The sequence below is a fragment of the Myripristis murdjan genome, chromosome 5 (genome assembly GCF_902150065.1).
Source record: "Myripristis murdjan chromosome 5, fMyrMur1.1, whole genome shotgun sequence".
Taxonomy (NCBI): Eukaryota; Metazoa; Chordata; class Actinopteri; order Holocentriformes; family Holocentridae; genus Myripristis; species Myripristis murdjan.
Genome location: NC_043984.1, coordinates 15,377,112 through 15,392,933, shown reverse-complemented (window position 1 = coordinate 15,392,933; position 15,822 = coordinate 15,377,112). Strand labels below are relative to the sequence as shown.

At 42.3% G+C, this 15,822-nt stretch overlaps 1 protein-coding gene across 3 annotated transcripts in view; it reads right to left on the bottom strand.

The window, feature by feature from the left end:
- Positions 1 to 918: 918 nt before the first annotated feature.
- Positions 919 to 15,822, bottom strand: part of kaznb (kazrin, periplakin interacting protein b) — a 53,697-nt gene continuing 38,793 nt past the window's right edge. For 2 of the 3 annotated variants that reach the window (XM_030052502.1, XM_030052504.1), the window contains 6 exons: positions 7,764 to 7,955; positions 6,391 to 6,527; positions 5,923 to 6,093; positions 3,383 to 3,563; positions 3,079 to 3,212; positions 919 to 2,824 (listed from right to left, as the gene is read on the bottom strand). In XM_030052502.1, the coding sequence (XP_029908362.1) occupies positions 2,654 to 2,824; positions 3,079 to 3,212; positions 3,383 to 3,563; positions 5,923 to 6,093; positions 6,391 to 6,527; positions 7,764 to 7,955 (986 nt within the window). In that variant the 3' untranslated portion in view covers positions 919 to 2,653. Of the gene's footprint in view, positions 2,825 to 3,050; positions 3,213 to 3,382; positions 3,564 to 5,922; positions 6,094 to 6,390; positions 6,528 to 7,763; positions 7,956 to 15,822 lie in introns of all 3 variants that reach the window. The other variant, XM_030052503.1, reaches the window with a different exon arrangement.

Below are 15,822 nucleotides of genomic sequence, written 5' to 3'. Positions count from 1 at the left end.
ACTGTATATCGACATCAGAAATACTTGTTTACTAGTAACAACCAAGTCACACTGTCACCTTTGTGAAAAACAAAATACCTTTCTTTTGTCCAACCATGGTATAAAATGTCTTGCCATGGCACTAAATAGCCACTAGAGGGAGCCAGAATAATTCACTGGAGCTATTCTTTCTGAGTCTTTCAAAGAACCGTAAGCATGGTAACATGTTTTATCTTACAAAGTCGACAAGATTACATGGCTGAAGAATGTGGATTGCAATCTTGAATGGTGCTGAAATTTAGGTTAAATACAACTCAGTAGTTTTGAATATGAAGCATTGTATCTTTCAGGAGCATGTGGTGGTTTTTGTCAGTTCTTGCTACAGTAACATAGTGCTCTATAGGTTGTTAACATACTCGGATGACTATCTGATGGTTATGAAGGGACTTTAAAGCCACTAGGATAACATATTAGAAACACAGGGATTATTCATAAAACATCATGCTCCTGCCCATTTACCACCCTTCAAAGGCAGGGAAACACAGATTCATACTGAAACAACAAATCCAGGATGAAATCCATGTGTTTACCTGATTTGCCTCACATGCTGAGAATAAATGCTACATGCAAAATCCAAGTGTTTCCATAGTTTCCACAAAAAAACAAGACAAACTAGACTTTCCCAATGGACCTGAGTGTTATGAATAATCCCCAAAGTGCAGAAACAGACAGTTGGTAATCACAGATGAGGAGTTACTCACTGGTAGGAGAGAGATGCCATTAGAAAATGGCAGAAGGAGAGGGAGAGACACGCTAGACTAGGACACAAGAACAGATTACTCATGGAACAGGAGACTACCACATATATTTAGTTACTAGTTTTATTTTCAAAATAAGATTTCATTTCAATTGTATTCATTTTAAAATGCTAAAACCTCCTCAACCTCTGGCTGCAACAGCTGCAGCAGATAATCTCATATTTGAAGTTACCTCTTGTTCTTTAAATAAAATACTTCAATAGATTTACTCTTTTATGCAACATTTCCTAAATTACAAACCATTTAACAGATAATTGTTAGAACCACATTTGCAAGAAATGAGGAGGGGTTCTGCACAAAGCAGAACAACATCAACAACAAAACAAAAAGGGACCGTGCATTCATAATGCAACGAAATAAAGTCTGGTAAAGGGGGAGTGATACGGGCAACACAGGAGCAACACAGGGTGGTGGAGATCATTAATCTGACTGGTAATGAATGGACGTCTAACCAAAGCAGCACAGGTGATCATGCAGGTGTTTTAATGCACATTCCTTTGTCTCATATTGGCACATGTTAGGTAGCGGTCAATAGGAAATTAATCAAAGGCATAAGCAATGTTACAAGGCTAGTGCTAACAGTGGTGGAGTGGTAACAGACACCTACTTTTCAAAGATCAACTTTTTAACCTTTGGCACTTGCACATTGTTTTGACAGGATTTATCAGACATAGGGTATGAATAAATATGAATTATTTTTTAAAAGATAATTTTGGTTTTGTGTTTTTAAATCTATTCCGTTAATCTCATCTAAGGAAGACTCAGTCGGGAACCCTGTAGGCCAGCCGTTAATTAGAGAAGATCATTACAATCTGAAACATTCATCATCACAAAATGGATCAAGAGGCTCCACATCAACACCCACAAAGCCTCCCTGCTGTCCACATTATCATACTTTGCCATCATATTACTGGGTATATATACACTAGGTATATATACTGGCTATATATATGTATATATACTCACATGGTATTCATACCACTGGCCTGATGACAATCCTATCATAGACTTTCACACCTCCCAGATAGCAACTTCAACCACTATTTTCTGGCCTACCACAGTTAGTAAATATTTATTTTTCAAATGGAGAAATTAGAAATAAATGGGAGAATGAGGCTGTTTAGGAACAATGATGTTAGTATTTGGTAGTAAACTAGAATACCAAATATCAACAATTTTACCTCCTTACAGTTAACCTTGGCTCCAGACTGACTATCTGACTATCTGTACCTTTTTTTTTTTTCTTTTTTAAACTCCATTTCCACACAGCCAATCAACTAATGACTAAGCCGGGATTAGATTCTCTTGATTTCCTCTTTACAAGTGTAACAGTAAGAAATAAGGAAGCCAAATAAGATAAGAGATAAGTAGAAATTGAGAAATCAATGTCCAAAAGCATGATAAAAGCAACTGTAAAGTAAAAAAAAAAAAAGCCAAAAGACATTTACAAGCACTAGTTGCACAGTAACTCCTATTTACATATGAACAGCAGTCCTTCAAGTCTCCAGTTGTAAAAAAAAAAGAAAACATTAAGACATTTGGCAGATAATACAGCATAAACATGTCTACACATAATAACCCCGCTTATATATTTATATGCATGTAAACATATATACATATGCATACATGTACATCTATAAATATATATCTAATTTACAAACATACAATTTAAGAGTAATATACATGTACAGATAGCAGTCTCTCTCTGGCTTTTCTTTTGAAACGCATGCGCCCCCCAAACACACACTCGCACGCACATGCACACACATACACTCAAACAGGCATACACAAAATGCTCATTACCCAAAGCCATCTGGATATCTACACTGACACACACACACACACGCTCACACACATCACCAGTCGGCATCCTCCTCTATGTAATAATCAGGGGTGGCTGTACCATCAAACAGGCCAGGGTCCAGTGACTTGCGCTGCTTGCCCCGAGCAAACACCCGTGACAGGGATCCCAGAGTCATCTTCTCCTTCTTCTTCTTACGCTTCTGGTCCTCCAGGTCCTCCATGGACTGGACCGGGCACAAGAGACAGGACGCTCAGGTTAGCCAATGACAAGTGACAAGTCAGCTCTTAGTCAGCATACTGAATCAAACACAAAAATGACACCATCACCAGCACTGACTTCGAAAGCAGGCAGGCTGACACCCAGCAGACCGACAGGACACAAGGACAGACACACAGGAGAGGACGAAGGAGGAGGGGAGTACTTATAGAAAGTTGTGGAGGTGTGATTACTTGGTCGAGGGGGCCAGGCAGCTCTTACATTGCAGAGGGAGTGGGTCCGGTGGCGAGGGGAGTTGATGTCACTGGGTGTGGATGAACGGTCCCCGTCGGCCGCCGAGGCATCAGAGATGACAGAGGGCTGGCGAGAGTGGCAGGGGCTGATCCTGACTACAGCTGGACGTAGCACACGCACACGCATACACACACAAACATTGCAAAGATTCCCGTGGTGAGTGTCAGAAACCTCGAGGAAAGCCTCTGTTAGTATGATGAGCGTGTTAATAGCTGGAGAGCAACACCAAGCGAGATGGAGAGTCAGAGCGGCCAAGAGGGGCTGAGCCTACCCTGTCTGTCTGTGGTGTGTCCGTGGTAGAGCGTCTGCTGGCTCTGACGGATGGCTGCGGTGAGCGGCAGGTCGGCCTGCATCACCCACTCCTGACTGCCGTTCACCACGGGCTCTGAAGGCATGGCCAAGGAGTGACGCTTTGGTACGTCCTTCGTCAGCGTGGCCAGAGACTGCTTCGCCTGGGAACAGAATTTAGACATCTGTAATTTAAACACAGATTCAGAGGGATTCATAAACTCACATATCCCTGCTGTCCAGTGAAAATATATCTCCATATATCTCTAAAATGTCAACTTTAAAAAAAATAAAATAAAAAAAATAAGAAAACCAAACTTCCAAAACCCAAGAGTTGTAGAAATTGCTGAACCAACAGAGGAGCAGGTAAATCCTCAATTTATGGTTATTTATCTTACTTTATTTAACCTTTATTTAACCAGGCAAGTTAGTCAGAACAAACTCTTATTTACAGTGGCGGCTTGGCAAAAGGAAATGCCTCTTGGAGGGGGGAAGGGGAGGGACTAAAAAGAAAAATTGAAAGTTAAAAGGACATCAGCACACATCCAAATGTTTCCAACACACCCATCACATATATACAGTCACAACAAACATACATTTGACAACAAGCATTATGTAAAAGGCATGATGTCCAGCACAAAAGCCTTAAAAGCCTAAAATATAAAAAAAAATGGATGCACTACACAGGCTTCCATGTATGATAATACCCATGAAAAGTGATACCGACTCTCTCAGCTAATGGAAATGGGCATCCCCACTGGGTCCGTTAACAGGATCTCTCAAAAACTGGATCTGCATAAACCTTTGTAGAAAGGTTGGTCAGAAGGCAAGGAGGAACTGATTAACACTACACACCATTTGACCAAAAGGGGGCGTGGCAGCGGGCACTGCTTTTCAAAAAGGCATATAACTGAATGGATTCATTAAAAACCATAAAACTTTATGTGCCTCCCACAGCAGACATGAGAAGAGGTAAACAATCTATTACTGGCCCAATCAAACAACATGGGAGCACTGGAGAGCTCATTTCTGAATTAGAAAAAAAACACCTACCTTTTCCCAAAACTTGTTACAGCAGCAGAAGAGCAGCCCCCCAACAATTACTGAGTAAATACTGAGCTGAGTGGCCACACGGTGCGGTGGTAATTGGCTAAAATGCTTAAAAAGTGGACTGAATTTGAACATGCATATCTCATGGCCCGTTTCAGGTACAGTCATTAAAATGTGTGCATCTCCTAATGTGAGACAAGCTGGTAATGAGGCATGGAAAAAACGATTAACCTTTGGAGTAAATCCAACCCGTGGACCTGGCATGCTGACAGCTGCATGTTGCGCGCCAGCTAGTTTTAGACTTTAGCCATCAACAGTGTTTTGTAAGGCTGCAACGAACAAATATTTTCATTGTCGTTTAATCAGTCAGTTATTGCTTTGAATAATCAATTAATCATTTCATCTATAAAATGTTAACACTAATGACTAATCACGCTGAATGTCAAACAACTGATAAAACAGCTGATTATTTGTGTGGTAAATAATGTCATGTGTCAGTTTATGACAGTTTATCATTGTGTGTTATTTCTTATTTCTTTATCTTATTTCTTGTATGCCTGAGGAAGGTCTCTGACCAAAGTCACAGTTATTTTGTGAACAAAATCATTTTGCAACAGTGAGTGGGGCTACCTCTTTTTTTTGTCTATTTTTGGTATTTTTGGTATTTTTGGTCCAATACACCTGCATAGAGGCAACTCAGGTGTGCAGAAGTTGCTCTTTCTATTTTGTAATGATATGAAACTGAGAAATGCAAATCATTCTTAACACTGGTGATGATATAACCAGCAAACGTTTGTATTCGTACTTGAAAAATGACTAAAAATATGAATCAACTATCAAAATTATAATCGATTCATTTTGGTGACTGACTAACTGATTAATCGGCTACTTGTTCAGCTCTTGTATTTTGTGTTAATATTCAGCATGTATACATTTGATTTTAGTGCCCAAAAGTTATATGACTTTTGTACTTCACCCAGAATTTTATTCTTGGCAGCCTTTGAACCAAAAGTAGACGAGAATAGAGCAGAATTCAGTAGTAAAGAAGAGAATAGAGGAGAAATGTGTGCTAGTCTCTCATGGTTTTCCTTGACAGAGATACTGCTCTGGTGCTGATGTGCCAAGAAATCTTATCTGTGATGCAGCTTGATGTGAGGATCTGTGGGTGGTTGTGACTTGCAGAGGAGGGAGAGAGATTAATGACGCACAGACTGACAACTGTACCTCCAAGGGACCGACACAGCAACACAGAAAAATGCATGAATTCTCCTTCAGCCTGAAGAAAGAATTAATGCTTTGGGGAGAGCGAAAGGATGTGCAGGAGACACGGGAGAGGGGCCTAAATGTGTGAATTTATACACACACATTCAAAATAACTTGTTTGCGTTTATGTACTCACACATTGCATGCGTCAGATAATTAGTGCTGTAATTAATTTAGCAAAGGTGTGACTGCGTGCGCTGGACGACTTACCATGGTGAGCTCAGCCTCCAGTTCTTTGATCCTGTTCTCCTTCATGTCCATGTGAGAGCGCAGGATGTTGGCCTGGTCCGTGGCTTCTTTGGTCTGCCTCCTCAGGTCCCACTTCTCCCGCTCCAGCATGTCCTTCTCCTTTGCCAAGGCCTTCACTGCATCCTCACTCTCCTGGGGATCACATGCATACACACGCACACACACACACACTATTAATCTCCACCAATCTCATGAGGGCTATGCACTTTGAATGATCAATGGAGCTTCAAATTCCACATTCAAGAAGCATCTGACAGCTATCTCTCTGTGTTATGATCTCTCTCAGAACTTTACAGTTTTTCTTGACTTGACTTGACTGGGCAGCAAAAGGCCAGGCATGTGACGAGACTGTGAGAAAGCTTATTTTAGAGATACTGTAGTGGTAACAGATGGTTGCAGGAGTGTTGACTCGAATACTGTTCGAGTTACCTTTCGGTGCTGGTCATAGTTGCGTATGAAATCTCGCAGCTGCTCCTCTCTGCTCTCGAGTGTGGTGTATAGCTGCTGCATCTGACTCACCAAGTCTGCCTTCTCCACCTTTAGACGCTTGCGGTCTGCTTTCATAGCTGGAACACACAATCACACACACACACACCCAGAAGCACATTCATATATAGTGAGGTGTAAAGGAAAAGCCAATTTTAGATATGACACTCAGGACAACAAAGTAAATGAGATCTGGTTGCCCCTATGACAGAGACCAGGCTTTACAATTACATCTGGCAGCCACTAGGTGGCACTGTGTCCTGTGTAAATGTGAAGCCATGGCTAGTGTTTTTCCAAAAAAAAAAAAAAAAAAAAACCACAGAGAAAATGATGTAATCATTTCAAAAGATATGTAGCAGGGTGCCACATATTCATCCATACATGGAGCCGTTTTGACTGCAGCGGAGACCGTGTCGACCGGTCTCATCAAGACTCAGAGGTGCTGATTTCTTCATTTGCTCACCGAAACAAGCTACGGGAGGTGCAACTGAGGGTGCTAAATACATGTGAAAATGACAATGCCCACCTGAGACTCTGTACTCAACAGAAAAAAATGTAAGATCAGAGTCTGTACTTGTCATAACTACAAACACACATCACTCAGCGAGCATTCCCCATGTCAACGCTCCTATCATTTAGCACTCAACATCCAAACCTGTTTTTCCACAGTTACACAACACAGCTCATGAACATGCTGTCTACCACCTGTAACCCTCACAGCAGTGTGTGTGTGTGAGTGTGTGTGTGAGTGCAATATGTGCACATGAGCACCGACCTATGCACGTGTGTCTGCATGCATCTGTCTCTGTGTGTGTTTGTGTGTATGTGTGTGTGTGTGCGTGTGTGGCAGGAGGTATGAGGATAGTAGCAGTTGGCTTGACTTTGGGATTGGGTGGATTTGTTAAAAGCAGCCACACTTGGCGACGGTACAGTGACAATTCAATATCAAATAATCAGCTTGACATTCCAGTCCACATCAATAGCACACTCACATCTCAAAGCAAAGCGTCCATGTCATGATTTATAGGTTTGAAATTAAACTAAAGTGAACCTGAAGCCTACTTGGCTGCTTATCAGGGATGACACCCATTCCAGAGAATGAGTAGTGACTGTCTAAACATGTGCGCTCATCTCTGCCTGCAATGCAGACCATGACATAAATAGGTGAAATAAAGCAGATTTCATTCAGTTGCAACATATCCTCACTTGATGTCAATTTAGAGAGTAAAACTTCCAACTATGGGCTTGGACAAGTGTATGTGAGGGACTCTGGTGGATCAGGTAATGAGGGTGATGGGTCTGTGCTGGGTTCTGACCTTGTAAGGCCTCCTTGGCGCGGTCCAGCTCCTGCTCCTTGTCACCCAGCTGTACACGGAGCTCGGTGGCTGAGAGGAGATTGGCAGAGCAGCCACCCTGGGTCTCCTCCAGGTCCTTACTCAACATGTCCTTCATTTGCCTCAGCAGGTGCACCTCCTCTTGAAGCTGGGCCACCTCCTCGCGCAACAACACTGAGGGGAAAGAAAGAAAGAAAGAGAGAGAGAGAGAGAGAGAGAGAGAGAGAGAGAGAGAGAGAGAGAGAGAGAGAGAGAGAGAGAGAGAGAGAGAGAGAGAGAGAGAGAGATTAGAAATGGAGAAAATGCAAAAGAAGAATGAGGAAGCTGACAGTAGAGGACTGGGAGAGAATAGGAAACAGAAGAGAGGCAGGTGAGGAGTGGAGATACTGAGAAAAACGAGGAAAGAGAAGGAGGGACATAGAGGAATCAGAATGGAGAGCAACTGGAGACAGGGTAAGGGAGGGAAGTCAAAGAAATGAAAAAAAAAAGACAAGAAAAATGGGAAGGAAGTAAAAAGAGAGCAGAGAGGATGGGAAGAAGGAAAGGGAGGAAGGGGCGCTTAACAGTGTGAGGAAACACACCAAAAACCAGAGCAGGAGGGTGAGATTGTGAAGCATATGATAATAATTACACTCAAATCAACACCTTTTTTTTTATTTTCCAAGATACGGACAAACACAGACAGCTCCCTCTAAGCTGTGGGTGTTTCAGAGATAGAGATAAATGGGGAGTGACAGACTCAGGACTGAAAGTGGCAGGGGTATAGGCTAAGTGAGAGACAGCAGTTTGAGGAGACTTAATAAAATATCAGCAACATGAGCTTGAGCTGCGTTCCTCGCTGCTGTGTTTTCCATCCACTGCAGAACGCCTCCCAACCCTCGGGGAAAACAGGCAGATAAACAGGAGCAGGAAACTAAGGAGACGACAAGGCGAAACTAAGAACTAGCGTACAGACATTGGTGGACACATTAACCAGCACAAAAGATGGAAGAGATGAAAAAGGCATGCACTATCTGTCTGTCTTCAAACACTGGATTATGAGAATTCACTCACAGCTTGAATTTTAGTCCAGGGAGAGTTCATACTGGCAAGAGAGCAGCCATGGCCATGATGATTGATTTTACCCTTAAAAGTTTACTGAAGATCCGTGATTGCTTGTTACACAAGAGTGCACACTTTTCACAAAGATAAAACAAAGCTACCAAAACAGGAAACCATACTGTAAATTCTCCAAAACATTTTCACACCTGAATATCACAGGAGACCACAGCAAAACAAACAAACAAACAAACAAAAATATGAACAGCTTGGCAACAGTAACTAATGACTGGCACTGATTTTAAATCAGATATGTAACCCTTGTGTTGCAATCGTTTTGTATAAGTGTGTGTGTGTGTGTGTAAAATAAGTAAAGGAGGAGTGCATTCAGAACTGCATGCAGATCTGTGTACGATTGTACAGGAAACCGTGTGCAAGTGTGTATTCATGAGCAGGTGCGCATGTGTAGGCAAGTGTGTGCATGCATATGTGTGTGAGTGCTTGTGCATATGCATGTGTGTGTGTGTGTGTGTGTGTGTGAAGGTCTCCCCAGGCCTGCAGCCAGATGGTGTGGGGCTGCAGCAGCACCGATAAGAGAGGAAGGGACAGTCCATCGGTCTCTGTCGACTCAGGACTATGGAAACACACTGGGCAGCTCTGTATTGCATGTGACAAAAAGAGTTTGTTTCCCTGAGAGAGCAATCTTTCACGGCCTTCTTGCAGCCTAAATCCGCTTATTCATCTGTTTACCTACAGGCTCTCTTATATTTGTCGCAGGGAGCCCAGCTGCTGCTTTTGATAGCGCCGGACAGGAGTTTGCATTCTGAGGTGCTTTATGTGCTCAGTTTAATCTACAGCACTAAACAAGCTGATCAAATTTAGTTGCACTTGCTCTGAAGTGATGTAGGATTCTCATTGGCTATCAAACGAGCATGAGGAGCAGTCCTGTTTTGCAAAAAAATGTTACACCTCTCCAATGAGGCAATTTGAACCTTCCTCTCTTTCGTCATGCTTCAGTTTGCTTACTTTGGATCATATACTTGATACCTGAAATATCCATGCACGTCCATCCATCATCATTCACATCACATTTAGTATTACTTTAATCCATTTAAAGGTACTGTATTCTTGAATGTTCAGCAGAGAAAAGAACCGAAAGAATGCGTCATCATCAGACTGGTCTTTGGATGGAGTGAGAATTGGCGCTGATTTACAGAGCAATCAATAACATAATTCTCTCAAATACAATTTCCCATTGATCTCTATTCCACCAAACCACTTGCTCTCGCTCTCTCTCTCTCTCTCTCTCTCACACACACACACACACACACACACACACACACAAACACACACAAACTCACTCATCACACACATTCAGCCCCTTTTCAGAATAATTGCTCCTCTTTCAGAGTTCCTGCCTCAAAGCCAGGTTCAAATCAAGACAAGGAAAACCTGCGAGAATCCTCCAGTTTTCACTCTGGAAGAAAAGCTGCCCTGTGCACTGCACGGTGTCTAGGGCCACAGAGAGGGCACGGCCAGAGACTAAACATCCACCTATGGATAATTCACCCTCACATACAGTGTTACATGCCATCTTAAAAGCAATCTAAATTGCCAGGGGTCATGCAGACTATATGCAGGAGTGTATGTGCTGTTATCATCTTGCCTCTCTCAGCGCTGACCCCTCTGAGTGGCTGTGCAGTCAGCTTGGCCGAGCCATTAGATTCCTCCCACAGAAGAGGAGAAACCCACTCTACTCTGTACTCAGCAGTGGCCCATTCAATTAACTTCTCATCCAAGCCTCCCATTAGAGTGTCCATCAAAGCTGCTAGCCAGGACCAGGCCATCACTCCCCGTCCTTTTCCTGACATATCAAAGCTGTCACAAATCAGCTGCACACACACACGCAAACACACACACACACACACACACACACACAGAAGTGAGCAGGAGAGCAGGAGAGCAGGAGCGGAGCAGCTGCAGCCTCATGATGAGGCCAGGGAGAAAGCAGAGGTCCTGCTGTCTGCCAGGAGAGGCGAGGTGAAGGCCTGAACTCATCTGCCCTGAAACATACGCAGGCCCAAAGGGGCCTTGTTTATATACGATTTTGCTTGGGAGGTTATGGTGATTGCGTTTAACAAAATCCATCCTTTTTAAAAAGGCAGTCTTGGGGTAAAGTGCATTTTACAGTCAAGTGGAACCTAAACACTACATAGATATCCACCTATGATTAACCAATCAGATTGTGTGACCTTTCATAGACTTCACACCAAGTTGAGATTCCTCAGGTTTTGCCCAGAGATGCTATTTTCATTTTAGTATAACATGCATCTATTTCCAGTCAATGCATCACAACTGAATTTAGTTTTAATTGGCTCCACACTCTAAAAAAACCTTATGTGAACCGGACAAGCTGGTGTTGTTGGCCAATCAGCGTCGAGTAACGTGGTTGTTCTGTGTCAGACTTAGTCCTCAAATAAATAAATACCCCTTTTAACCAAACTGCCTCCATTTGCAAAACAGTGGGAAAAACATTATTCTAAGTGTGGCTATAACATCATTGAAAATAAAATCGATAAAAAAAGGACCTTTAAAGGAACACTATGCAAAACTGCAGAGGGTCGATAGACATTAGCACCATTTAGACTCAAGTGACAAAAAATGTGGAATAAGCACGTAATTTGATGGTTAAATTTAAATGGTTCTCATCGTTGGTTTGACTGAATATCAGATTACAATATTCCAAGTTTCCTGTCAGCTGATTCTAAATGGTCCTCACTTCTATTGACTCGTGGCAGTTTTGTATTTAGTATCTTTTAAGGGGGCTGTCAAACATATTATTGTGCTGACAGGAACCATCTGGAGACACAATGCGCATGACTGTCATTTGCCAATCAGGCTGCCTGCCGGCTCACTTCTGTGCAGTTTACAGTGATTCTCTGCAGCTGCGTTTGTCCAAGACATGGCAGCCCTGCCTCTGCTCCTCTAATCTCACAGGTGATGAAAAGTGGGATTACAAGGTCCCACATTTGACATCATTACTGCCCTGTTTATAGATTCAGGACCACCAAATCATACCGATGCATGTCTTGTTGGACACCAGAGTATTGAGACTCAGTATGAAGAATTATTTGCGTCTCTAGTTTCCATTTCTAGCATTATAAATTAAACATGTTACATTCCTTGGTTTTATTTGCAGTGAATTACCTGCAGAACAATGGCGGGAAAGAGAGGTGAGGCTATGACAAACGATTAAGCAAACCACGGCCATTTGAAAATAAATCTACATCAGATTTGTGACTTATTTCCTCACATTTCCATTTTTTAACCATTGCCATTATTCTTGCAGTCCAAACAGTGTAGCTTTCAGCAGTACTGACCCTGTAAATGGCTATTTAACATAACCATTTACATACACTGCAGGGGCCTCGCTAGCAGTTTGACAGACAAGTCAGGGTAGTGTGGGAGGGCTGCTCAGGCTGGTTGAACAGCTTTAGTTAGTATAGAACAAATATATTGGCCAGCTGCTCTTTAAGCTCTGACTGTGACAACTACAAGCTTTCAAGTCAATCCCTGTATGTTGCTGAGTGAAAAGACTCCAAAAAGACGACATAGTCTCCTGCAATATTACACAAAGCCTTGCCATGTAAGTGCATTGATCCTGCGTGATCTCCCCGGGCTTTCAGTAAACCGCATTACGTCTACTGTACAGTTTATAAATGGCAGAACAGGAGCAGGGAGGGATTTTTTGGGAGTGGGGGGGAGAGCATTAGCAGGGCACACTGTTGTAAGCGCTCAATATGTTTACAAATCCCTCAATCTTTGGGTTATTCTTTAATTGTCAGTTCCCACAATAATCTGCAGCATAGAGGGTTTTTTGATTCCCTGTTTGGGTCCGGTCTCTCCTGCAGTGCTTTGACTTATTGTTCTGTTCTTCCCTGGTGGCTCTTGTGGTGTTGATGAACAGCTATAATGCTATCTATTGGGTGGATGGGGAGGGGGGATTGGAGCAAAGGGATGAAAACAGTAATGACTTTCTAAAGAATGCGCTGAGAGATTTTCTGCTGTAGCACTGCAGGTAGTGTAGCGAGCACACGAGGACAATAAAGCAACCACATCATTTCATGGTACGTTTCTCACACAAGTCATCATGTGGCATATATTCAAATGAGGAACTATCACCAAATGTAATTCAGAGTTTCTTTAAACAAAATTATATATACATACAATATGACATAAACGCACAATAGGGAGTGGGAAGGAGTGCAAAAAAGAGCAAAAGAACAAAAGCTTCTGTGTGACTCACTGATATGAGCAGAGCTACTACAAACACAACCTGAAACATCATTAAAATGCTTCATCACAGGCCTCTTCTACATTCCTTTTGTAAGCCTCTCTTTTTGATAAGCTATACAAGGAGTTCAACCAATAAAAACATCAAAAAACTGCCTCTCCTGCTCAGAGGCTGCCCTGAGAAAGGAGAAACATTAAGGCAGTTTCTCAGGTAGCTACCTGCATTGCAGGTGATTATGTTGACTTAAATTGTCAGTTTCCCTGAAGGCATACAAGCGACCCTGTTTCTGTAACAACTTGTCAGCCAAATGACACGGTAGCCACTGGACCAAATTAGCTCCTGCTTATGCTGACCTCCATCACACAATATCTCATGGCCTTCTGACTTTCATATATGAGTCACTATTTTCCTCTAGAACAGTTTTATTGTGTGTGTGTGTGTGTGTGTGTGTGTGTGTGTGTGTGTGTGTGTGTGTGTGTGTGTGTGTGTGTGTGTGTGTGTGTGTGTGTTTGTGTGTGTGTGTGTGTGTGTGTGTCCATGTCTACCAGGAAACGCATAAGAAGCAACGAACATTCTGTATTTTCTCTATTTTCCATGAAATTCCAGTTCCACACAAAGCACGAATTGCCAAACCATCACCAAAATAAAAATCATACACAGTCAAAGACACAAATACATGGACAATACACTAAAGTAAGTCTTTTCTTTTGATTGATTTGCCAACAAAAGATGATTATGGGTCAAACTGCAGTCAAAAAAAAAGCAAAAAGAGACGGTGCTTACGCTTTTATATAACTGCAACTATGAATTAGGGCTAAAGAAATACAATTGACTAGACTTATGTTGACAGCAACACGCAGCTGATCCTTACAAAACATGATCTTAATCTTATGACCCCATGCAACAGACCAAAAACAGAACAGACACTCCTGTCTGTATAGCCAGCGGATACTGCTAATTCTGCATACTGTAATGCAAATTAGATTTCTCTATAACATCATGTCCACAGTATATTCACCCTCTGAAGGGACTAGCTGTAGGGTTGTCCACCTCTTAAATACACAATATGTAAATACTTACTAGCCCCAAACATTACAATAATACAATAATACAAAATTGTTTACTGAAACAAAGACTGACATTAAACAATTTGAATGGATGATGCAGCAACAATGGGCCACGTATAATACTGCACAAAATGACACAAACAATAGGAGGCAAACAGGAAACATATGATATATACTCTGTTACTAATATCACAGACATCATCAGAACAAACCCCACTGTTTTGTTATACTGGTTCATTTGTTTCGTCTTCATTGCATGATGTTATGAAGTGTTTGCAACAAACTTTTACAGGCGGGTGATCATTATCAATAAATTTTACTTCATCTTGTGTCACGGCTTAGCAGCTGTGCCTCCATGTTTCTCCACCTCCTCTGTCTCGCCAGCACCAGGCCCCTGGTGCTGGTGGATGACTATATCAGGAACGCCTTTGTGTGTGTGTGTGTGTGTGTGTGTGTGTGTGCGTGTGTGTGTGTGTGTGTGTGGCAGGGGAGTGTATGCTCACAGCTGGCTAAATCTGCACTGCACTATGAGAGGAGCATATGTCTGCTGAGCTCTGGCCTCCACTAATTACAGTATAAAGAAGATCAGTTGAGATTGCCCTGGGAGATGACAGCAATCTGCTCCAGCTCTTGATCAAACTCATCATGCAGGTAATACAGTAGCTCTGACAGGCAGGAAAATAGAGGCAGGATGAACTAGAGCGAACCTTGCGACTTAAATATCAAGGGGTGTGTGATGAGCCCCGTCTTATTAATAATCTGTGTTAGCTTTAGATTGCTTGCTCGTATGACACCCTCAGCCTGTCTGTGGGAAATTAACTGCACAGGACAGAATACATTTATTTAATATCGGATGGATTGCACCAGTCACCACGGCCCATCTATTTCATGGAATGCCCATATATCTACTCAGCAGATCCATTCAATTCTTCTCTCACTGCATCCGGCTTAAAAAACGCAGAATCACCAAAAGAACAGCTCGGTTTTTGTGAAAGTCATGTATATAAAAATGTACTGCAATGTGGGGGGAAAAAATCTGTTTACATCCGAAGACAAAGGGGCGGCTCAAATATAGGGCTTTCTACAGGAGAATAACAGAATGACACACAAGCAGCACAGAAAGAGAGGGAGAGAGGGCGAGAGAAAATGCTACAAGAAAGAAAGGCTTCACCCATAGCGAACATATTCATTCTATCTGTGGCTCCCTGCTGCGCTTCAGATTGTGGGGAGGGGAGGTGGGTGGGAGAGGTAGGCTGCTGCGATTAGGGACTGTCTTTTTTAAATCATTGGCAGAACTATATTTAGTGGCTTTATTGTTAATTTGTCACGGGAAGAACTTGTGCGGGAATGGAATGGAGGAATTGTGGACTGGTGGTGTGGGCCGGATAGAGACAGATTTGACATACTTAAGCTACAAATAGGAGTAAAAAAAAAAAAACAGCAGAAAGCCTTAGTCTTTCTACCAGGAGACAGAAAAAAACCCCAGAGCAAACATTTTATTCCTGATGCCTCAATGCACTCACACTCCCTATTCATTCTGGGTCCTTAAAACCCCCCCGCATGAGAGGGTCAGGTCCATTTCCTACTCGAGGTATTACAGTGCTTCTCTATAATATATATGGGCATAAATAATGCATGGTGT